Source organism: Thermobia domestica, chromosome 7, assembly GCF_964235325.1.
Source record: "Thermobia domestica chromosome 7, izTheDome1.hap1.1, whole genome shotgun sequence".
NCBI classification, from domain to species: domain Eukaryota; kingdom Metazoa; phylum Arthropoda; class Insecta; order Zygentoma; family Lepismatidae; genus Thermobia; species Thermobia domestica.
The window spans coordinates 41,516,278-41,541,180 of NC_137460.1; the positions used below are offsets into that span (position 1 = coordinate 41,516,278).

Here is a 24,903-nt window from a genome sequence, read left to right on the forward strand (position 1 = left end):
TTAGGGGGGGGCCGGCTGATGTTAGGGGGGGGGGCGATCCAACCATATGATAGTTCATCATTATATTATAGTTCTTTTGCAAGCCTACTGTAAAACTTTTAGGGGGCCAGCAAAAATTTAGGGAGGCCTGGCCCCCCTAGACCCCCCTGGATACGGGCCTGGAGAAAACCCCACAATATTATGCCCAGCACAAACTTATTTGGACGGATATTGAACCAAGGATCCCACGCACCAGAGGTAAGAAGTCGACCACTGAGCTTCCCTGGTAAATATTTACCCGTAAGCAGATTGTAAACTTTTTTTTTTTTTTTGTCCCGACATTAGCGGCAAATATAATTATATTATTATACGGATAACCCTCCCTTTTACGGACATTCAGACACAGATACGAAGAATCTTCTATTATCCCAAACGAATTTTCTTGGGGTCCTTCCGTTTTCTCTCACTTTTTTCATTCCACCATTTCATTCATTTTTCATCATCGCCGTCTCCTTTAGCCTAGTCAGCATAACTGTGGGACGTAAAACTTTACGATTTCATTTCTTTTACTTTTACGTGAATGGAAAACGTGATTAAGAAAACATTACTGAAGACTTTACAGGGTGGATTTCAAAATGCATCTACCGGAAGGAAAGTTTATGGTGTTTTGTGGACGGTAGTCAAATTAGGCTACCGTCCTATGAATCTGGTATGATACAGTAAATACGAAAAAAAAAAAATCATACCAGTTACGGAGTGTATACTCGTTTATTTGTCATTCCTCTTTCTCTTTACTTTTCTTGCTCGTCTGAGTTTCTACTTCTGTACATTGCCTACTTCTTTCATTCCTCCAGCCTATCCAGTGTTTTCCACCCGTGTCGTTAATGTTGTGACTTGTGAGTAGAGCTGTCAAAATTACTCGAGTATTCGTTACTCAAATATTTTTTTCTACTGCTGGTTCGAATATTCGTTCTCAATATTCGAATGACAATTCATTAACCGAATAATTAATTACTCGAATAACAAACATACGAAAAATTCATTATTCGAATATTTGAATAAATTTTGACTAGCACTAGTTGTAAGTTGAGTGACAGAACCCATAACTTTATTTACTTCTGCGGTCAATAATATAGCTAGTTTACCAATAACATTAGGGATCTGAATGATTGGTAGATCAGCATTAGTGACGTCGATTATCATTCAGTGATGCCAACCTGTGGAAAACATCCCATTTCGGGCGATATTTTTTTCAGAAATGAATAAAGAGTAACACGTACGGGATTTTTACGTAATTATGTGGACGATGTTCCTCAAGGATTATGTGGAGAACAGAGTTTTATTATTATTATTATTATTATTATTATTATTATTATTATTATTATTATTATTATTATTATTATTATTATTATTATTATTATTATTATTATTTGTTACGCTTGGTAGAAAATGAAGACACAAAACCGTGATTTAGAAACTGCATTTCACACAAAATATACTCGTTTCCGATTAAGGACAACACTTATTCACAAGCTGCTTTTATAGAGATGGAAGATCGAAGTTCACGGATAATTTACTCAGATTTCGTAAAAACTTAGTAATAAAGAGTAGTTTCATTTTCGTATTTTTATATTGTCTTTGTAACAGCAGCATAAATGTGGGAAATACTGAAGCAAAATGGGGTGTTTTGTCTCTCGATACCCACATACCACAAGTACGTCCACGGGATGTCCGAGATTGAGCCCGCCACGGACGACGGGACATCCCGGGATTATCCGAATGTGCTCCCGGGGCATCCACAGGATTTCCGCGGGAGATCCAGATGTCCGCTAATATCCCGGGATATACAACGGGACCACGAAGGGATGTCTATTGGTTTTCCCTCGGACCTCCTGTCCCCATCTGGGACGTCCCGTGGACATCCTACATGGGAATCCTTCAGGACGTTCCATGCAGGACGTCCATGGGATGTCTTCTCATTGTCCCGATAATTTCGGGAACCGAATGGGATGATTGGGATCAAAATGGGACATCCCAGGGACGTAGTGTGCTATGTGGGTATGGGATTTTATGCGTTGGTATCAGTACTACCATTGTGATACCGGACACTTTGCGTGTGCGTATTTATCTAAGCCAGAGGCGGCCATTTTGCAATCGAAGTTAGCGTGGGCTCAAGCTTACTATTATAATGAGGCTCACGTTAACTCAGGCTCGTACTTGCTTAAGCTCGAGCTCGCAATCCTCGGTAAGGCTGCGCGTGATCTTCCCGCTCATTGATCTCACTAGACTCGGGCTCGCTATTTGCAATGCAGCTCGCAGTTACTTCTGCTCGCGCTCGTTCACACTCGGGCTCTAGTTCGCTATCCATTTAAAGGGCTTCGAGGTCACGGTCACCTTTTGAGTTCGAGCCCGAGAACCTAACTCCCGAGTTTGAACTTCTGTCGTTTGAACTGTACCTAGTTCTACATGCTGAGTAAATAATCACACATGCATCCCACCGCAATTAAAGCTATGATCACGACCATCATAGGTGACAGGGGTGTCATTTCAGACTTCGCTTGAGGGGGGCAAGAGCACCACCGACATAAGACTTTCACGTTTTGTACTAGTATATTAATAGACAATCGATTAAAGTATATGTATTCCTCAAACTCTTGGGGGGGGGCAGTTTCCCCCTCCTTCCCCCCTAAATGACGCCCCTGATAGGTGATTGTCTCTCATCCGTTTATTCCGTGTTTATTAATATCCGATCAGTACAAAAAAAAAAAAAAACTAAATATAGATGGAGATTAACAGAGTTAGCAACCCAAGATCTAGCAGATTATTCAGTTTCCTTATCCCCCTCCCTCCCAAAGCCTTCATTCTCCTTTATCCAATGTCGCACCCTCTGTGCTTGACGGCACTTTATTTTCCTGTTATGTTCGCCGCCGGTGTAACCGAGTTTATTAAGAAGTAGAATGTGTTTTATTCTCTCTGTGACGAGGGTCCGGGGGTACTCATAATAGCACCATTCGTGCCTTCTGCCCTTCTTATACGTTCGTTCTACCCCCTTCCCCTTAGTTCCCGACAGCGTCACTGCTCCTTAAATATGTGTGTGTGAATGTGACCCCCTTCCCCGCCCGCCTTTAGCGCCTCTTTAATTGAAACTCGAGAGAGAGTAGTGAGAAGTAAGTGATTCGAGACGAGAGCGAAAAGAAGGGGTTTAATGGTGGAAGCAGGTGTGTCTTATGCAGATGTCAACAGCGTTTAATTTGAAAATTTGTCATCAAAATTTCATAATCCAAACTCACTCTTACTCTTACTCTCTCAAACACACTGGCACTGTCTTTTTTTATTCTTTCTTTCTTCAGGACGAACACAATCATATTACTTTCCAATTTTTCTTTCCCGCCACTTTTTCTCCCTTTCTCCTCTGCCAGGGTTACCAGATTTTCGAACTCAAATTCTCGTATTAAAATCTAAACATCTCTATTCTATACTAAAATAAGTGAATAAAGCTATAAGTAGTACGTATATCTTTTGGAGGCAAGGGTAGTGACTTTACTGTTACGTTTATCTTGCATATAGTTATGATTTCAGGGAACGTCCTTCGGATCTTCAAAATCTCTATTCTGGGGCATTATCTCCAATCTTAGTCAATGTGAGATAGCAGTATTTTCCACTACTACTTTCACCCACTGTGTATGGGAAGTTCCCCCCTCCCCAAGAGGAAACTTCTGAAATTACCACTGTATACATGATTATTTGCGCTATCACAAATTGTACCTTTTTAAATAATAATTGTATTCATTTTGTAGTAACTTACATAAGTTTTCACAAAAGAAATAAGTTATTACAAAATAAATAAAAATAATATTTAAAAAGTAGTTAACAAGAACACAGATATCATGATAAGTCATCAATTACCGTTTAGTTTATTTTTCTAGTCTCTGACTTAACCAAGATTTTTGGGTAATTCAAATTTTGGCCACACTGTCATTTCTGTGCATGGCAACACTGATTATTCTTCCTATTCGTAATTTCAGGTGTAGAATAACATTATCTATTATTGTGGTAAGTTACCTTTCATTATCTCTTTTCACTTACGAAAAACAGGCAAAAGAAAAGTTGTTAGCTTTTGAAAAATATTTAGTAGTATGCCCCCTTAAACTTTCATAGCATGACCAAAGCAGCATAACAATGAAATAAATGAGAACAGAAGTCAGTATGAACAATCTACGAGAAGTTATAGCTACATTGCGGATAGTAATTTTTGACTTACCCTCGTAAATTGTCTCTAACAGACATTGTTTTTATTATCATTTATTTAATGTTTATATGTATTATGCTTATTTTAAATTTTACCAGATACCAAAAGTCATAGAGTACCAGGTTAAACAAAACTAAGTTAATCCATTATTCTAAATGGACTAATAAGTTATCAGAAAAACAGGCGTCCAATTTCTCTACGTTGCGCCAATCATTTTACTTTTAGTCACAGGTAAGATAACTAAACATAATGACTTTTTGCTTTATTTACATTTTCTTATTTAAAAAATGAAATATTTCATTTATAGTAACTTACTACTATTTTTTAATTTTATTTTTTTTTAAAATCTTCCTTATGCATCAAAATTGTTGCATATTTGGCAACGCTGATTCCCGCTCACCGCCAATGCACTAGCACCATCTTTTGGTCGTTCTTTCTAATATCTTCTTTCTCATTGGCCCACGTTTCATTGTTCTTTTATTTTGGGAAGAACATTTTTCTGTCTTTTTTTTTCTTTTGACACTAGTTTCCTGAGAAAGTTTCAAAATTTAATCAAACATTTTGCGACTACTGGATTATGTTCTCACCTCTCACCCCCTTCCCCCTCCAACTCTCCCTTGAGGCCACGAAAAGAAAGTGCGCGAGCGACGGGGAGAGAGAAGATCGTAAGATGGTATTGGGAGTGAAAGTAATGATGTGGACGGGGAAGAAACGAAGAAGAGGAGCAGAGATATAATAATATATAAATGACGTCCTCCACACTCACACACAGGATAAAAGACTAAAATTTTGTTTTATAAATGCTGAAGTTGTAGCGTGTGAGAAAAAACATCTGGTTCCGCAAAGTCATGAACAAGTTTTGAGGGCGAACGAAGATAATCTCATTTTGTACGCAGACAGTTGATTCAAGGCGGAGAAGGGGAATGAAAAAAAAAAAAAACTCAGGAAACTGAAAAACTATTGTTAAATTCTAGATAATAATAATAATAATAGTGTTCAGCTTTATTTACGTGCTGAGAGCAGAAATACAGCAAATAGCCATGTATGTCAATATTATTGTAACACTAAGAGGCAAATAATAGTTCTAACATGGCGTAGGAGACCCGGGTTCGATTCCCAGCGGGAACTCACGTGGTTCAGATCTCACGTTAAGCTGTAGGTTCACGTCTAATATAGCCTCGCTGCTGAAAGGAACGCTAAAGTCACATCCAGACATCCATTAGTTTTAGCATGGGTGAACAAAAAAGGTAAAATCTGATACTCCATTCTGCCTTAATACCCAAAACATTGAAAAGACAGAAATTAAAAGTAAAAATAAAAATACCAGTTGAAAAGCATTCCAGAACGAACTTTAAAATAATTATTTTTTCTTATTAACTTCTACAGGCTTTATACCAATTGTTCTATGTACAGCTCACAGATGACGAGAAGAACCCTTAAACAGGGGAAGCGGGGAAAGGTCAACGACACGGTCAAGTCCATTTCTGTTTTTGAGGTGTGGTCTATACCTAGATGTCGTCTGCTACTCCGGACAGTTATCTGTGTGCTATTCCGTGGTGTCATTTGAAACCCCCGTGCAAAAAGTGGGCGAGCCCATACCTACGTCACACTACTTCTGTTAGGGTTCTTCTCGTCATCTGTGAGCTGTACTTATTATACTCATTAAACAATTCTTGTAATGTATCTACCCATTTATAACTTCCTTGAGTACTCAATTTTTTCCCGATATTTTGTTTAAGGGTTCTGTTAAAACGTTCTACGACATGTTTCTTGAAGACACATGCTCAAAATTGAGGGCTCGAAATGGAAAAATTCGCAAAATATACAGTTCCCGAGATATGGTTCCTTAAATCTCCCGAAATCCAAACTTTTTTGGCCAATATCTGGGGAACCGTGGTCAGACGGCCAATGGCCACGAGTATCAAATGTTCACCAACCTCTTAGGTATTGATCAACACCGATATGATCTCTCTATGACTTACGGTTTCCAAGATATGTGTCCTTACATCTCCCGAAATCAGAACTTTTTTGACCAATATCTCGAGAATGTTAAGAGTGATGCGAAAAATTCCATCACTTCTTTCAGATAGTTTTGGTGCTCTATCGAATGGAGGACTCAAATCTGAAAAATTCGCAAATAACAGACACACACAGACAAAGACAGAGACAGAGAATTCAGTAACGAATTTTTAAAAGCTCGTTGATAACGTTATTATATTAGTTATTGTACTAAGTTACATATTATAAATTCTGAAATATGCAATTATTGTAGCTTGTTAAATTCCGGTATTAAAATGTGTCTCCTGTTATTTAACTGCCACAAAAATATAGCCCTTGTACTATACTATATATTGGAACTTCTACATCCACATTTTAAATAAAATAATAATAATAATAATCTGTACTCATTAAGCGGTTATGAACAGTCAATCAATTTTCGGTTGTCCGCTACTAGGTCTAATTTAAAACATGTTCTCCAGTAGTTTGAAATATTAGAGTAATAATGCGGTACTATCTTAAAACTAACTTATATTCTAGTGAAACACTTTTGAATCATATCAATTATGTTCACAAGAGTCTCTGTTATGCTATTCCAATTTACCTATGCATATTCTAGTTTTGATTTTACCTGCAGTTTATATAAAAGTACATAAAAGTCTGATTGACAAAAGGCAGGCTAGTCTTTCCCTGCTGATCTAGTGACTAGGGCGTTTTGTGCACATGGTCATGGAGTCGATTCCCGGTGGGAGATAACAAAAAAATGATTCTACAATCATTAATTTTCATTAATTATCCGTCTCTTTTACCCTAATGAGCATAACATGGGATTTTAGTTTAAAAATAGGAAGTTATTGATTAAACATGTACCTAATCATCTTCCTTGCTTCATTAGATATGTCCTGTATGTATTCAATAAAACGTAAGGACCTATCAAATACTACATCTAAAACCCTTATTGTATCAACGTGTTTTGTAATATAGAAACTTATATTTCGTATTGGCTGATTGGGATTTGTTAGTTTTTAAGTCACATACAAAGATGTTAAACAATTGATTTTCATATAATGATTTTGATCAAGTCTTCTTGAAGTCTAATGTTGTCCTTAAAATAGTTTACTATTCTAACGTGTAAGTAGTTCAATATCATCAACATAAAGTAAATTTTGGAATGGTTTAAAACTGTTGGCAAGCCATTAATAAAATTAAAAAGTAGTGGTCCCAAAGTAGAACCTTGAGGAACTCCATTATTGATAGCGGATGAACCTGACAAAACATTTCCAATTTTAATATGGTATGTTTTAGCAGTCAACAACTTAAAAATACTAAAATAAAATAAACTTTAGATACAAGGGAGAGGCACCCATGTTGGACAGTTTCTTTAAGAGTAATCTATGACCTACTGAATCAAAGTTTTTGCTCATGTCAATGTATATAACATATGTTTGCAATCGGTATTTCGTTATGTACTAGATGTTATTTCACAACGGTTGACAACAATTGGTTTATATTTGTAAAAACTGAGCTGCAATTCATGTAATACACTCTTTACGTAATGGCGTGGGAGACCCGGTTTCGATTCCCGACAGGAGTTCATGTGGTTCGGGTACGTTAAGCTGTAGGTTCACGTTTCATATAGACTCGTAGATGAAAGGAACGTTAACATTTAAAAAAATCAAATAGACTCTTTATTTAAAAAGAAACTGTTTGTGAATGATAATTTCAAAAAAAATTACAGAATACATGTAATCAACTCAGATTACTGGTTCTGTAGCAGTTCGGATTTAATACGTCATTGTTCTTGTGAACTGGTATACCTACCACATGTACTTGTTTATATTTAGATGGAAATAATCGAGTTCTTAATGAGGCATTAGACCAGTATATTTTTGATAAAGCAGAAGATACTTCTTTCGAGCATGCTTTAATTATACCTACAATTAGGAATGCTGTCAGAGCCTGAAGATGAAAATGGCTGAAGCTTACCTGTTACTACAGTAACATCGTTTTCGTGTATTACTGAGATTATTATCATCTTGTTATTGTTGTTGTTGTTGTTGTTAATAATAATAATAATAATAATAATAATAATAATAATAATAATAATAATAATAATAATAATAATAATAATAATAAGGAATAACTTACCCCATGCTGCAGCATATCCCAAGACGAAATATGAAAGAAAAAAGGAACAAGATTTTGTTAAAATATGGGTAACATTTCTTTGTAATTTGTTATAGTCTACACAATATATAAATTACATACCGGTACATACTAATACCTACGAACTTCAATATTAAACAAACATATTTATACTTCCATAAATTTTAAAACTTACTAAAGGATTACAAGCTCAACCATCACACATTTTTAAAACAATATCTCAGGAATGTTTCAGTTAAATTTTCCGAGAAAGAATCTCCATCTTAATCCTCAGAGGAACCCAGCCATTTATTTGAAATCAAAATAAGTCAGTTCTTAAATATAAATTATAATTTATAATTACACATTAACGCGTGACTGTCTTTTGCATACTACAATGCCATTCTATGCTAACAAGTCTTCATTGTATTAACATGTGCTACAAATTTCAAACTGACATAACTTAATATTTAAGAAACTTTTATCCTCGGGGGCAGAGCATAGCTCATCAGAAATTTGTAACACCGTGTATTAAGACAACTTAAGGATGAATTTCATGAATTTCTCAGGATAAGAAATGAAATAATAGAAATCAATTTCTTTGGATTCTTCCGACACACCACAAGCTATCAGGACTCGAAATGGTTTTAATTACAAAAATCTATTACATTATAATGGCAAAGAAATTTAACCATTATGCTATCCAACATCGTAAATAGATGAAATATTCATTGATTAAATCAGATTTGATTATTTCTAATCGACGTCTTTTTACTATGTAATCTTAATTCCAACTCTCGAGTCCAGTGTCTGTACTCAACCAGCACAACCTCTCTCCGGGATCCGGACGCTTCCTGGTTGCAGTATAGAACTTAGCTCAGGTTATGAAATGCCTTACTTTGTTATTTTCTTATAAGAAAACTTCCCATAACTGTGGTGTGCTGCGTCGTTATCTGTTTTTATTTTCCTAAACAAATAGTTTGATTATTGCTTCCTTGTTTTACAATAAATAAACTAAGTTACCAAAATACATGTTTGAATTTCGGATACTTTACAGTATTATCTGGCTTCATGTGCATTTCCAAGAGAAACTAGATGAAACTTTTTTTTTTTTCAGAATTAACTAACTCCACTATTACACCAATTTCAATCCCCAAAAGAATACACCTGGCGAGAAATTCTCGAAGGCCACGCGCGTCAAATTTACTCCAAAATGAAATTTCCCCCCGGAAGTTATCGTGGAAATAACAGGCAGAAGCACAGACACTTATGTGATTCAGTATTTGTATGGACAAGTGTGTTAATTTGTGTAGATACAAAACAATTCCGACAAAAAGGTGGTTCAAAGCAAATATACGAGAAGTGAAGGCATCGAAATATTTTCTATCAATTATTTGAAAGTTTAAAATTACACATACATTTAAAATTGTTATAGTGTTTAAAAACTTTTTTTCTTTTCTGAAAAAAAAAGAACAACACTAACTACAACTTTAGTTTGCAAGTATTAGTGACTAGTTCTTGAACCCCCAAAACAAGTCATGAATTTGTTTTCTTTGTTGTAAAAATCTGTATTATGATGAAACATACGAAACTATACGTTAAAAAAAAAATAAAAGGATTTTTGTCCATGATGTATTTACTCGGAATAGCAGTGTTTAAGCGGCTTGAACAAATGTGTGAACTATTCGAATACTGAAGTGCATTTTTATGTTTTTATCTAATCTACAGTAGCTCCGAGGATTGCGTACCGCTGGAAAAGTCTAGCCTCGAAGTTCTTTTTTTTCAAAAAAACAAAACGGACTATATAAAAATAAAAATAAAAAAAGCGGAAGCAAATCAGTTTTAAACGTGTTAAGATTTGTTTTATCCAGTACACATGTTTCGCCAACGCTTGCGAGTTTCACTGGACAAAAACCGATTAGCGTATGTAGGTTCAGTACTTTGGTTTATCTCAACGCTGCCTGCGTGTTATGACCGAACGTACCCAGCACTAAGAGGATTTCCTACATGGCGAGAAAATCCAAAGCTTATACAAGGGAATGACGCTTCTCTACGTATCACAATTTCCTCCCACTTTCTATGAGTGTGTCATATGGAAAACTAAACACATACATACACACACACATATATATACAATTATATACACGCCTCACACTTCTCGCTTGAAACTTGACACATTCAAGTTAAGTTTTTTTCTTTCCTTTCCTTCCTGACGCTAACTGGGTGATAAGCTCATTTGCATATATGTGCAATTTTTCAAGCTCCACGACAACTAAAACTCGTGGTATGAGATGTTATGTTATGTTATGTTATACGCTGTCTTGACGCGTCCAACACGTATGCACGCCCTAGATCGATTTTGACCATTGCAATTTGTGAATTCTGACATAACTTGGTGCAAATACTTGACAACGAATTGGTAACACACACAACAACAACTTTGGATTTATGTTGAAGACACACATTGCGTACATTTGCTAGTATCGTGATTATTACGGCAAAATATATCACATAACAGAAAACCTTATCTTAAGGGTCTTCAATACAGCGATATTAAACTACCGCTAATTTTAGAGTTTTTCTGTAATATCTTCAAAACAAATACAAATATTTGAAAAGCAGAAACGTACTGAACTAGACAATATGGTTCTGCATGTGATACATTCACCACAATTCACCTATCTGCTTTTGGTATGCCGCTATTTACAGAACCCGCAAAAAGTATTAAAACTAGCTACAGTTGCAAATCGTAAGAAGATAGATGAGTTGTGATAACGGTATCACATGTAAAATCGTATTGTCTAGTTCACTACGTTTCTGCTTTTCGAATATATATATATATATATATATATATATATATATATATATTGAAGATATTACAGAAAAACTCAGAACACATTAATTCTGAGGTAGTTTAATTTCGCTGTAGTGAAGACCCGTAAGAACCTATACTCTACTACAGGTTTTCTCAATCTGGAGGTCGCGAAGTGAGATGAAAGAGATAAATATACTTAGAATCTATTAGCGAAAAAATATATCTTAGAAAATTGTTTTCAATTTCTTCTGATATTTTCATTTCCATATTTATAATGAGGAAATTATATTATAATCATTAAATTATAATGAAAAATATTCATATATTTTTATTTTCTTACTTATCCTGTACTTCCTATTCCTGTACAGTATAATAAGTCAGACATATATAACTATAAGGCGTAAGCAACAATAATCAACAAGCTTCTTGCAAACTGGAAATTACTTATGAGAGTTGCTGGCAAGAATATGTGCTATGGAATTCCATGTTATATGTAATCTACTCACGACAAAATGGCTGAACCGTTTGAAATGAATTTTTTGAATGTAGCACTTTGATTAAATTATTTCTTCACCATTTCACTTTGATTAAAAAATAATAAACCTACCTACAAGTTGAGATATATTGTTTTTTAATATAATCTATATTCCACTAGAGATGATAGAGAGCGATTTTTTTTTTGAAAGGAAAAAACTTTTTACCGCACGGCTTTCTTACCTGGGATATTTTGGACTTTCTTTTTCTGACCATTTCATTAATTTTTTATTGTGTTGAGTTTAACGTCTTGTTCAGCAGCGAGGCTATGTGAGACGTGGCCCTACAGTTTAACGTGGGATACGATCTACATGAGCTCCCACCGGGAATCGAACCCAGCTCTTCCACGCAAAAGACATGCACGCTAACCACTTGGCCACGAGGAAGCTCTTGAACATTTCAACTTTCATGAAGAAACAACAGTACGCTCCACTTCTCTTTTCCCCTATTATAGTTACCACGAAAATATAGGATGTTCCAAAATAAACATCGGGGTTTTAAAGTTTTCTAGTATATATATTACTGTACATTTAATGTACAATTATAAACAATACATCAAATGAAAGAGCATCTCAGTTTTTGCTACAAGTGTTCAATGTGAACACCATTCAATGTGATTGTCATACGGTACACATCGAGTTCATAGGCGAGAAAGGCCCATAAACTTTCCGCCGGAATATGGCACAAAACACATTTAATTTACGGGAATCTCGCTGCAACTGAACCATTTCGTGGGGATTTGCTGACTCTCAGATGCGAACATTATGAGTGTTTACATCGCCACTTAGGTGAAAAGTCGATTCATCACTGAAGACGACACGTATCAGAAAATCTTTCTCATCATGCAACAGCATTTCATTATGCAAAGTTAGCATGTAAACCGTAGTCCGTAGGATTTAAAAGATTGTAGCAACTGCAAACGATAAGGACGTAGTTGTAAGCGTCTCCTTAAAGTTCTCCACATAGACGGTTGCACTGTAACTACAGATTCAGTCTTTGTAAAATGTAAAACACTGAAAGCTTTCTGCTCACTAGTCGCCATCTTTGTTACTAGCGCTTTCTAACGGCAGACAGAGGAAACAGTGCATGCTCATGCGTGCGTACAAAACAGTTTAAATTGCTTTTTCATTTGATGTATTATTTATAATTGTAATAAATATTACAAAACCTTAAAACCCCGCTTTTCCTATTGAAGAAACCTCGTATATTCAATTATTGCGCCCTGGAGAAAAAAATATCGAGTTCAATAATCAAGGATAAATCGTTCACTTGGAAGAAAGAAAGAACGCAAATCGGTTTTCAAGCTCGAACGAATTGTTAGATATTAGTCAAACTTAATTTTGACACACTAATTAGAGCTCTAAAATTTTGTACGGATAAGAAATCCCAATGATAATACAATATTTTCAAACAATTTTCGTTGCAGCTTACTGTTGTACTGTAATATTAGTAATTTAGGGAGAAGAAACTCGAGCGCCTGCTGCTTATACAACCATAACCCCACATATATATGGTGGGTTGCAGATAACTAGGTGTTCTGTTGACTTCATATCAAGAAGTTCGAGAATTCACATGAGGGAAGAAACTTTGCCTATAATAATAATAATAATAATAATAAAGTTCATTCGTTGAATCAACCATGAAACAGGTAACAGGTGGTTGGTTAAGAGTTTAGCGCCCCTTGTAGCACCGAGAATATATCAGACGTGGGCCTACAGTTTAAAGTAAAATCCGAACCAACAATAGTAATGTTCAAATTGTACAGTTCTTACACCGGAAACCCGGGACTCCGTACACTAAAAACGTAGGCACTAGTCCCTAGACCAGCATGCAGAGCGTTTATTAATTAATGTAATTATATTTAGAGTACATACTACGACATTCTCTTCCTAAGATTTAATTAAGAATTGATTGATTCTGAAAACATCTCATAATAAAAAGTAAAAAATAATAGCTATAAAAAAAAACTTTTAAAAGAGATGCTTTTTTAAGAAATACACTAGAAAGAAGAAAATATATTATAAGGATCACACAGATGGACTTACAAGCTCGTAATGTTAGTACGTACGAACGTTAGTCCACACGATAAATTGACTTTTTAGTTCTTTTTCTTTGCAATAGATAGACGGAGTGACTATCTCGGGCGAGTTCGTTAATGGAGTCAATCCGTTAACATCTTCACGGGTAACAGTGAATAACGGAGCCCGTTACTTCACCGTTAACGCTTGAACGAAAACGAATTTTAAGATTTTGTTTATTGCAATAAATAGCTAGAGTTATCATCTCGGCTTAATTCTTTAATGGAGTCAATTCGTTAATATCTTCATGGGTAATGGTAACTCTAAGGGAGCCCGTTACTTCATGCGTTAACTCTTGAACGAGAATGAATTTTAAAACTTTGTTTATTGCAATAAATAGCTAGAGTTACAATCTGGGCCGAGTTCATTAATGGAGTTAATCCGTTAATATTTTCACAGCTAACGGTGGCTAACCATATCAAATTCATTCATAAATGTACGCTAATTCCTACGATATTAGGAAACCTCCAAAAGCGTTAAACGAGTTAAAGAGTTGCATAAATATCTATGCGAATGTCTGTTTTCCATTATCTTCTTTATTGTCTAACAAAGTATATTCGTTACTGTTACCATTATGATCAATTGAACGTGATGATTGATTATAATGGATTAAAACAAACCTCTTCCATGATACCCAGAAAAAAAAAATACCCACAATCTTAAGAAGAACGTGCAATTCTTTTGGTCTGTCCGATTTCATTTTACCCCCCCTCCCTCCTCTAATCCAAAAATATCCTTAAGTACACTTCATATATGCACTGCCTTAAGAAGTTTTTTTTAATACTTATTATTCTCAATGGAGTTTTTTTTTAAAAAAAAAAAAAACTATATACCAAAGGTTATAACGCCAGCGACAAAGTTAGATGAAACCCTAAATATAACATGAAGTTTGAAGAAAGCACAATATGAAGGGCATGCGAAACCATCTTGAATGAAGTGATCTTCGTGTTATTGTATCGAAGACCTTCTGTGAAGAAGGTTACCAGAAACGAAAAATGCAAATCAATCTTACGATACACGTTATTCCTTTCAATCGTAAAGATTTCATTTGTATTTCAATACCTTCCCTGACAAGAAGATTTTAAAACAGACTCCCATATATCTGCAGTGTAACAAGTACAAAAAGAAAGAAAGAAATCTATACATGGACAATGTATGGTTAAACCTAGTCCTATTGTTTTTATTGAACCATCAGATGCCAAAATCGTGACAAGCTAGTCTCATCAAACAATAGAGATATTATTATTTTTTATCCTCCACTTCATTCACAGAATCCAAATCGAGGATATCCGATACAATGGATTTTCCAAGCAAAATCCAGGTCACATTCGAAATACTCTTGAGAAATAGCAAATACACAGGGTCATGGTCAAAGGTGGTTTTAAAGGCCTTGAAGTACTGCCTGGATTACTGGATTATATATATATATATATATATATATATATATATAACATTTTACAGTTATGATAGTCTTATTCTGGAGATGTACATCTATTAACATACCATTGTAATATTTTAAATCGTTTATAAAAGAGATTAAACTTTATATTCCAACGATATCTATCAAAATATTAGCACAATGGTCATAACTTCGACTTCGTTGTTAAATTGAATACTAGTTAAGTTTAAATAAAAGTAAAATCTTACCAAAGCAAATCACTTTTAATAAATAATAAGTTTTACTATTGCGTAAAAAAAAATCGACATTCATTGATTATTATTTTTAAAGAAGAAATCATTTTCAAGTACATTTACAACGTAGCTTTTCAAACGTTTTATAGCTTGCAACACTTTCTTATTTCTCAAACTAATTCTTAATAACAGATTTCTTCCATGTATTTCTGTTATAAATAGCATGTAGAGATTTTTTTAAAAAGTTTAATTATATATATTTGCAAAAATTGAAGGTCCAAACCTTAACTTTGATCGCACATGACACAAGAATTAGAATATTCTATTTGATTTGCAGTTTAGCGTCCCGTTCAACAGTGAGCCTACATGGACCTAAAGTTTAACGTGGAACCTGAACCACATCAGCTCCCGCCGGGAATCGAATCCGGGTCTCCCACGCCAAAGGCGCGTACGTTAACCGTTTAGCCACAAGAGAGCTCACTATAATATTTCATATGCATAATAAACTCATCAACATCTTCCAGCATTCCAAGTTTAGTCAACATTGGATGAGTTTCATGAATCGCGTATGTTTATTTATTTATTTTGTACATATCTGACAAGAAAAGTTAGCAGATTTTGCTAGATGTAAGTCCAAATCCAACTTCGATGGCGTATAACTCGGGAACCAAGTTTCAGCACACCATAATATTTCTAATCAGGTTCTACCGCCATGCAGAGTTTGATCAAAATACAGATGAATGTTATCGATTGAGCAGGGTTTCTTTTCAATAATTTGACTATGTCCAAATCCTAAATTTGGTGGCCTAACTCGAGAACCAGAAACTCCATAATACTTCATATACAGTGTACATACTAGGCTTATGAAGGTCTACCAGCATGCCAAGTTTGGTCTTGGTCGGATTAGTTCCATCAATTCCATACGATGTATACGTATATACTATCCTTGTTAAGATTTTTTTTTAAAAAAAGGAAAGCAAAGTGAAGGACTAAAATAACCTCCTTCCTACCAAAATATATTCACTTTTCTTAATATCTTGTTTTTTTGTAACTTCCTAAACCTCCAATAATCAAAAATGCGATTATTATTATGCCAAAACCAGTCAAGAGACTTTGCTACTAAAACTATTACATATACAAGATTGCCACATTCTACATGTAAGCTTATTATATGAACTCATTTTTTCATAAGTCATTCCCCATACATAGATCTAATTCTGCACTCCTTTGCATTCTGACCTTTGTATCTTCCCTTTAGTATTGTACTTTGAAACTTTGTTAATCTGTTACCTTAAGTTCTTTGCCATAGAAGAAACTTAGAGAATTCGCACAACACAATGCAGAGAAAGAGCAATAAATGACGGGCACACTGTCACAGATGGTGGCCCCGAAATACAAAATTTGGGAAGAAAATTAACACAATCAGACAAAATGTCAGCATGAGAGTAATTAAAAAGATTAATAAAGGTCATCAGTGCATGGCGGTTTTCTTCTGATTCTCACAGATTTTTCATGCTGAATACGCGGGAAATACTTTAAAAAACCCATCATGTCAGATTTTCCTGCATATCTAGGAGGTTCAGTTTCAATGTCTGCTATTGAAAGAATGATCTTGTGAGTTATTGTTTACCGGTAAATTCTTATACATTTTTTTGTGATTATCAATGAATTCTACAATGGTGACAAGGGGTACAAAATAAGGGAAAATGTATGACAATGAGAGAAAAGGCGTGAGGAAATATAAATACAGTGGGGAAAATGGGAATTTGGACTACTGTTGAACGCGTAAACGGGAAACTGGATATACCAGAAATCTAGGAATGCCACGAGACGAGTCGAGACAGAATTTTCCTGACAAAATTCGAGTCGAGACACAGCTCTTCCAATGGAGAATAATACATTTTTCGAGTCGAGACATCACTTTTACAGCTCATTTTCGAGACGAGACAACCTCAAATCTTGTCTCGTGCGCGTCCCTACAGAAATCCAAAGAGAACCAGGAGAAGTATGAAAGACAGGAAGAAGGGTTTTACAGGTAAAAAGAAAGACTATTGAACATTTATCAATCACAAATGTGTCATAAGTAGCATTGTGTTCGAAACAAAGATTTTATGAAAAAAAAAATGGATATGCTTATCTGTTACAAAGTTTTGGTGTTTAAATGTAATTATAAAAAAAAAGAGCCTTAAAAGTGTAATCAAGAGGAACAATTAATATGTTTTTCCTTTTTCATAATAACTTGTCCTAAGGAACAAAGGTGATATAACCTAATAAAACTTTTAATTGAAAAAAAAAAAAGTTAAACACCTAATTTCAAATTAAAAACTGAAAAGAAAATTGTAATATGATGGACATTCGGGCCCGGCAAGGAAAGTGGAAACGGAGGCAACAAAAACATAATTTTAGCCATTTGCAAAAAAACTAACCTTGGACTTGGGTTGAGAGGGTATCATTTGTTCATGTAAGTCTCATTTGCTACCGTAAGTAAAATTTAGTTAAAAAGACAATCTCAGCTTTTTAGTTTTGGTCTCCATGCATAAATAAGTTGTGGCATGTAACTCAAAATATAAGCACAAAGCATTATTAATATCCTCTTCTATAGTTAAAATTCTCTTTATATTAATAATATTGTAATTAAGCATTTCGAGGTAAAACGGTTCTTTTACTTAACTTCTAAAAATAATAGAAACCTACATCTTATGGCCAAATCTAACAGCTTGAAATACTGTTTTCCAGTAAAATAATATAATCTAAAAACAAATAACATACTAAACTAGATATTTTATTAATCATTTTCATTAATAAGAATGTAGTTGTTTTATGTGCTGTAATGAGACTTGTTTTGATAAATTACTGTATTATACTCCCTTATTTTCCAAGCAAAATTTAAGTAATGAAAAGAAAAGTCATTTTCAAAACAACAAACCCAAAAATATATCAATGAAATCCTACTGAGTTGAAAAAATGGAGATGTATATATATTAAAAAAAAAAAAAAACGTTTATTATTCTAAATTTTTGTGAACAAATTACTTTTAAACTCATTGTAAATAGACCTCGAACAACGCATTTGTGGATGTTCCCGAAACCAATTAACCGCGTTATCCATGGTATTCATGTATTCTTAATTACATGTGTATGTTTATATTGCAAATTAAATAACTCTTACCGTTCTGATATTGACATCCACTCCGTACGTTCCAGCAATCAGTTTAATAATGTTTTGGTTGCCATGCTTTGCTGCCCAATGCAGCGCCGTCTGAAACAAAAAGAAAACATAATTAACAAAATAATAAATTGGCAACAGTCAGTACGAACATAAAGTGATTCAAACTTTCTTTTAAGAAGTGACTTATAAACAGTTTTTAGTATTGAATACATACACAGTAAAATGTGGTTGTGTTAATTCAACTCAATTTTAACACAGGGCAGTGGTTCCAGCGTGACTACCACTATAAGGTGTTAGTTCAACAGACCCCGTGGTGTTGGCGTTTAACACAGAGGGTGTGTTACGTCTTTAACACACAACCGGTGTTAAATTCGGATCTGTGTTAGTGTTTTCGGTGTTGATTCGACACCATGTCAGGGTCGGTGGTGTGCAGAAAAGTGTTGAGTGTTACTTGTGGCGGGTGTTGCACCAACACGAAGAAAGTAACACAGTGTGTAGTGTGTTAATTATTTAGTGTTAATATTACACCATGTCAAGTATCAATATAACACAGTTTGTCTGTAGCTTCAATCTATTAGCCTTTACAATTAGATGCCAACATATTTATCAATCACGCAGAAAACAACACCGAAGATTCTACACTTGTGTTAATTTAACACACAGGCTTGTGTGTGATTTCAACTACCGGCATTTGACACACAAGTCCCAAAGAAGAGTGAGTTGTTCTAACCACCTGTTTGTGTTATATTTTACCACAATCGTGCTAACACATAGGCACGTCGTTGACATAACACAACGATTATTTTTTTTACAGTATAACAATCGACGGAAATCACTCATACACTATGTTAGTCACTTGGTCACGAAAGAGCACATTATGCTAATTAAGTAAGTGTTATTTTGTTTAAAAAAAACAAAGAATGTTTTTTAAGTCAAAAGAAACGCTAGCTATATATATATACAAGTAACAATACAGACATAGTGGACACACACACTGCAGACACAAATAGTATATCTATATTCTTAGGCCGGAAATTCTCCGGAACTCCAGAAACTTATTATCCAGGCCTATACAAAAAACTCAGTTTAGAAACCAGCCTATATGGCCAGATGGCCTCCGATATTCCACGAGGCCAAAAAAAAAAAAAAACACTATGAAATACATAAAGACACTTTTATATATATATATATATATATATATAATATTTGCAGAGATTTTGATATTTCCAATTAGATAATAAGATTTGGAATAGCCTATGCGTAAATGTAAATCTTCCAATTTAACGTCCTGCGATTATGCGTTTTAGGCTAAGGGAAACGAATGATTAAAACAAGTGAATGCTGATGGAATTGGTGGACTGAGAATGTGGGAGGAAACGGGAGTACCCCGAGAAAAACTTCCGGACACGATACTGTCCACCATAAACTTGCTTGGTTGGGGGATCGAACCAGGGGCTCCATGTACCAGAGGTAACCGCTCGACCACTGAACCAACGTGCCCCTCATATGCGTGAAAGTGTGATTTAAGGAACCCATTATATATCGGGTACTCTAAAAAATAGCGCCCACGGAAAACAGACACATTATTCTACCGGTAAAAATAAAGCGATAATGTAAGCAGCCCAGTGTTGTGCACTAGACTAGATTTGGGATTGTCTCGTCTCGAAAACTTAGTGAAAACTCTTTCTCGTCTCGAAATGTATATTTGTTTCTTTTGGAAAAGCTCATGTGGTCACGAAACATTTGTCTCGTCTCGTGAGTTACAATATTTACGTTATGAGTAACCAAATTTTTAATGATGTGCCAACGTCGTTGATAAATGTTAAGCCATAGTCTACGATTGCATCAAGTAGTTACATAGATTATTTCCATAACACGAAATCCAGTAGTTGTTGATACTATGCTTATCTATTAGTATCGGTACAAATTATGTACACTCTTGTCCAAAATTATTGTCGTATATCGATAAATATGTTATTGTAGGAATATAATTTGATAACGAATTCACCTGGTATTTCTTACCATGTTAGAATGTGTATAATCGGCAAAGACATGTATGTGGCAAATTTCATGTCAAAAGAGCAATAAATAAGAACAATAAAATGAAAATAAAACTGTCTTGTAAATTTAGCAACATTTTCTTTTACTCATTCTAATTTTCGTATTTATAATTCTTTTCCTATGAAATTTACCACAAATATACATTTCTCGATTATACACATAATGTCAGTTAAAAGTACCCTGCAAAATCATAATAAAATTATATTCTTACAAGAAGACAGTTATAGATATACGACAGTCAGTTTGGACATGAGTGTACATGAATAAAAAAAAGAACTTGCTACTAGAAAAAAAAACGAATACATACACCAAAGTTGTTAAAGAGCTCCCTCGTGGCTATACAGTTAACGTACACGTCTGCTCCGTGAAAGATCTGGGTTCGATTCCTAGCGGGGCATGTGGTTCCGTTCCTAAGTTAAGCTGTACGTTCATGTTTCATACAGCCTCGGTGCTGAAAGGAACGCTAAGTGAATCTCACAAGAAATTAGTAAAGTTCTGACTTTTTTTTGGAGCATATAATTTGTGCCGTTGTTAATAGATGGGGTTAGTATCAATATCTACCGACTTTAACTAGCATCTGGGGAGAATCGGTGTAATTGCTTTATGGATTTATAAAGCAACGCTATTAATGGTTCAAAATTTATCTGCGACGTCCAATAGTGTGAAAAGTGGCCCTAGAGACTGAAGCAGGTCCCACAGACCAAAATTTAAAATTTTCGTTTTGTTCTGATCTACAGAGTAATTTTCTCTGGTTTATCGGCACCATTTTTTGAACTTATATATTAAATAAGATGCAGTGACCTGCATCTGGATTATTTACTTGCTAATAAAGGTCCAAATGCAGCTACAAATCCATGTTACTGTGGAAACAATAACCAATAGACAATAGAAAAAAAATAATGGACAAAAGATGACCAGGGACTACATTTGAAAATACACCATGAGCATAAGGTCCTGTCCTAATTATAAAGATTTATTACGAAATAAACGTTGGACAGAATAATGTAAATTCTGGTCCGCTACATAGGTTAGTATTATAAGTTTTCTTAAGACCAATAGATGGTACTAGTGCTACCCAAGAGTGTCGCATGTTACTTGGCGCGCGCAGGTTAGTTGGCGAAATGGCATCGAAGCAGGAGAAAGCGCAATGCGTGCTGTGGTATCACGAAAGCAAATCGCCCATCAGTAACGTAAGTAACGTAAGTGGTCTTTTTTTAAAAAAAACTTGTAATACTAACCTATGTAACTGACCAGTATTTACATCATTATGTCAAACGGTTCTTCTGTAATAAATTTTTGTAATCAGGGCAAGACTTTATGCTCACCCTGTATAATTTCCAGTATTTACTAGTAAGTATCAGAAAGTGTCCTAAAATAACTAAGACAGAACGACTGACCATGGAATACGAACTACGGAAATCCCGATCACGTAGCAAAAATGCAAATCGTTCACCACAGGGTTGTTCGATAAACGAACAATTTACTAAAATAATAAATACTTGAGGAATGGGGGGGGGGTGAAAGTTATTCAAACAACAAATATTATTAATAGCACTATTCAATACTCTTTCAGTTAATTTAAAAATTGGAGTAACTGAAACCATTACCTTCTACATACCACTGACTATGGATGAAAGAAAGACAAAAAGAAAAAAAAAACCAAACATAAGAAAAAAGAAAAGAGGAAAGACAAAGAAATATAAGGCTGGAAAGAATGAATCTTGACTCTGTGTGTGGTGCTCTCTACACCTTGTAGGTATATATTCTAATAACAAAACTTGGCTACTGGTTTTTGAAGTCAACTGAATTGGGTGGATGAGCAGAATGTTAACTATATGTATTGAATAGGAAAATATTACAAACAAGAGAGTTCACGATCTTCACAACTAAATATAACAAAAAAAAAATCTTGGCTGCAGCATGCTTTTGCTTTAACAAATGGTCTGGTTACGCCTCCTTCGAGTCTTAAGATTGTGCGTGTATGTTTGATTAACTACAGAGACAGGCCAAGGAGAAAAAAAAAGAGGGGGTTAACTTTTTGTGGGTGGAGGCCAACATGACATTGATGATAAATTTCTAATTTGGAATCCTCCACACATACACACAGAAAAATATTTTTCTAAGTAATTAGGTCTTAGCCATTTCCTTTCCTTAGTTTTTTTTTTTTTACTCTCTTAATTCTGTATTTTCGTTTTCTGAGTCAAAAAAAAAAGTAACTGACACTTTTCTAGTTAAATTATTACTGTGTAATTTGTTGCACAAACCATGTGACATCCAGTAGCATGGTGGAAAAATAAATAAAATCTTATTTACTAGCAATGCAACGGAAGTAATTAGAAAATTGATGATATAAATTAAAGAAAATCACTTATTTACTTTCTATGTATATCCATGTATGCTGATAATTATAAACAACAGACAAACTTAATGCCGTTAAATTGCGTTATAATACGTAAATTCACTACTTACTAAGCCCTATGGATTGTTATTTCTGATTTTTACCGGAATTTCTCAATCTGGAGGTCAGGACCCTTAGAGGGTCGCGAAAGCAGTACATGGAAGACGCAAAGGGGAGTGAAAAAGCTAAATGTAAATACAGAGTCAGTTAAAAAAGACATCCCGTCTTTGTCAAGACATTTGGAGGGCAACGTTTGAGTTGTGACGGGGATAGATTGGCAGAGGAGATATAGATCGATAATGTGCCATTTTCAGTAGTCGCAATGATGTAGCGCGGTGAGCGAGCATCGTGCGTTTGTTGTGGAGGAGTATCTTCGTAATGGTGGTTCTGTAATAAGATAACTATTCAGCAGGCATTTTGCATTCGATCGGACTTGGCCGACATGATTCTGTTCCGGATAGAAAAACTATTCAAGTTTGGGTATCAAATTTTAGAGCAACAGGTTCTGCACTGAAAAAAAAATCACAATCGCCTGACTGACCTGTTTAAGTGCTGAATGCTTTGGAGATTGATGGATGGACGGTCTCATATGCGCTACATTTTCCGGTGTTGTTACGGTACGAAGTTTCCGACAAATTTCTCTTGCTCCGAAAATCTCAGAATATATTTTTGTTCATACTGATGTAAATGGGGTAAGAGCTGTCCCAGAACTGCTATAGAAGCGTTACAAGAACTGCTACCCATGCAAATATTTAGATAACGCAATAACCTCAGATGGAAGTGAGAAAGATATTGGAACTACGATATAGAGATATTTTATAAAAATAATGTACTATTGATATCGAAGAACATGTCGTAGCTCTACGGAAAACATCATTTAGAGCTTCGTATAGAGTATAGATCTGTACGGATTCAAAACACGGACACTTACAAAAAGCACTCAATTCTAGATAATAGGGTTGTACAGTTCCCAGGCACCTGTCCTCGATAAGCTAACTAGTTATCAAATTCAAATTTTAATAATTTAGGTAGCTTATGGAAGGCAGAGCATGTTCCTGGGAGCTGCACAATAGTAGCCTAATTTAGATACTGTATAAGCAAACCATTTGATTTCGTACATTATTTTCTTTTGTACAAATTACCGATAAATTTACTATATATAGCACATTACTCAAGATTATCGGAAACTACCTTCCTGACAGACAACACGCAAGTCCTTCTTGTGATCCATTCCGCTCCTTTCTCGATAAAGTCTGGTGTTCCATAAGGGAGTGTCCATCCTCCGTTACTTCTCTTATTCACAAATGGTCTTCCGGGTATTTCCAATACATATCTAGTACGTCTTATTTGCTGACAAGTTGAAGTTAAATCCTAATCACAAGATTATATTGTGTTGGAAATATAACTGTTTGAATGAGTTTGGTATTATCATTGATGACAAATTTACTTTCAACTAACACATTGCTATTCCTTAAAGAAAGAAAGAAGAGAAGAAAACAGAAATTCGAAATTTAGCAGCGTTAGGTATCTATTGTTACAAAGTCACGATTTCTCCTGTAGCAGAACACTACTTGCCTATTTAATGTATGGCCTATTCCATACTAGACACTGTTCTAAACGTCTTTTGAGCAATTGTTCGTCACAAGTTCACATAATGATAGTATCAAGAAAAAAGTTAAGTATAGCATCACACAGTACTCATCACAATAAGAGCTGCTATATCGATAGATAGATGGATATAGATATGTATGCATCAGGCATGTAAGTAAGGGCCCCGCAGCCCCGCGTGAAGTGGGACGTAGAAAGGGCCCCCCACACAACGGTGTCTGCGGGAGGGCCCCCAAGC

The 24,903-nt window shown here is 35.0% G+C and overlaps 1 protein-coding gene across 1 annotated transcript in view; it reads right to left on the minus strand.

The window, feature by feature from the left end:
• LOC145689157 (uncharacterized) overlaps positions 1 to 23,646 on the minus strand; it is a 160,749-nt gene extending 137,103 nt beyond the window's left edge. Inside the window, exons 1-2 of the mRNA XM_081763289.1 lie at positions 23,599 to 23,646; positions 18,599 to 18,688 (exon numbers count right to left, since the gene is read on the minus strand). Coding sequence (XP_081619415.1) covers positions 18,599 to 18,688; positions 23,599 to 23,646 — 138 coding nt within the window. The remainder of the gene's footprint in view (positions 1 to 18,598; positions 18,689 to 23,598) is intronic.
• Between the last annotated feature and the right edge of the window lie 1,257 nt (positions 23,647 to 24,903).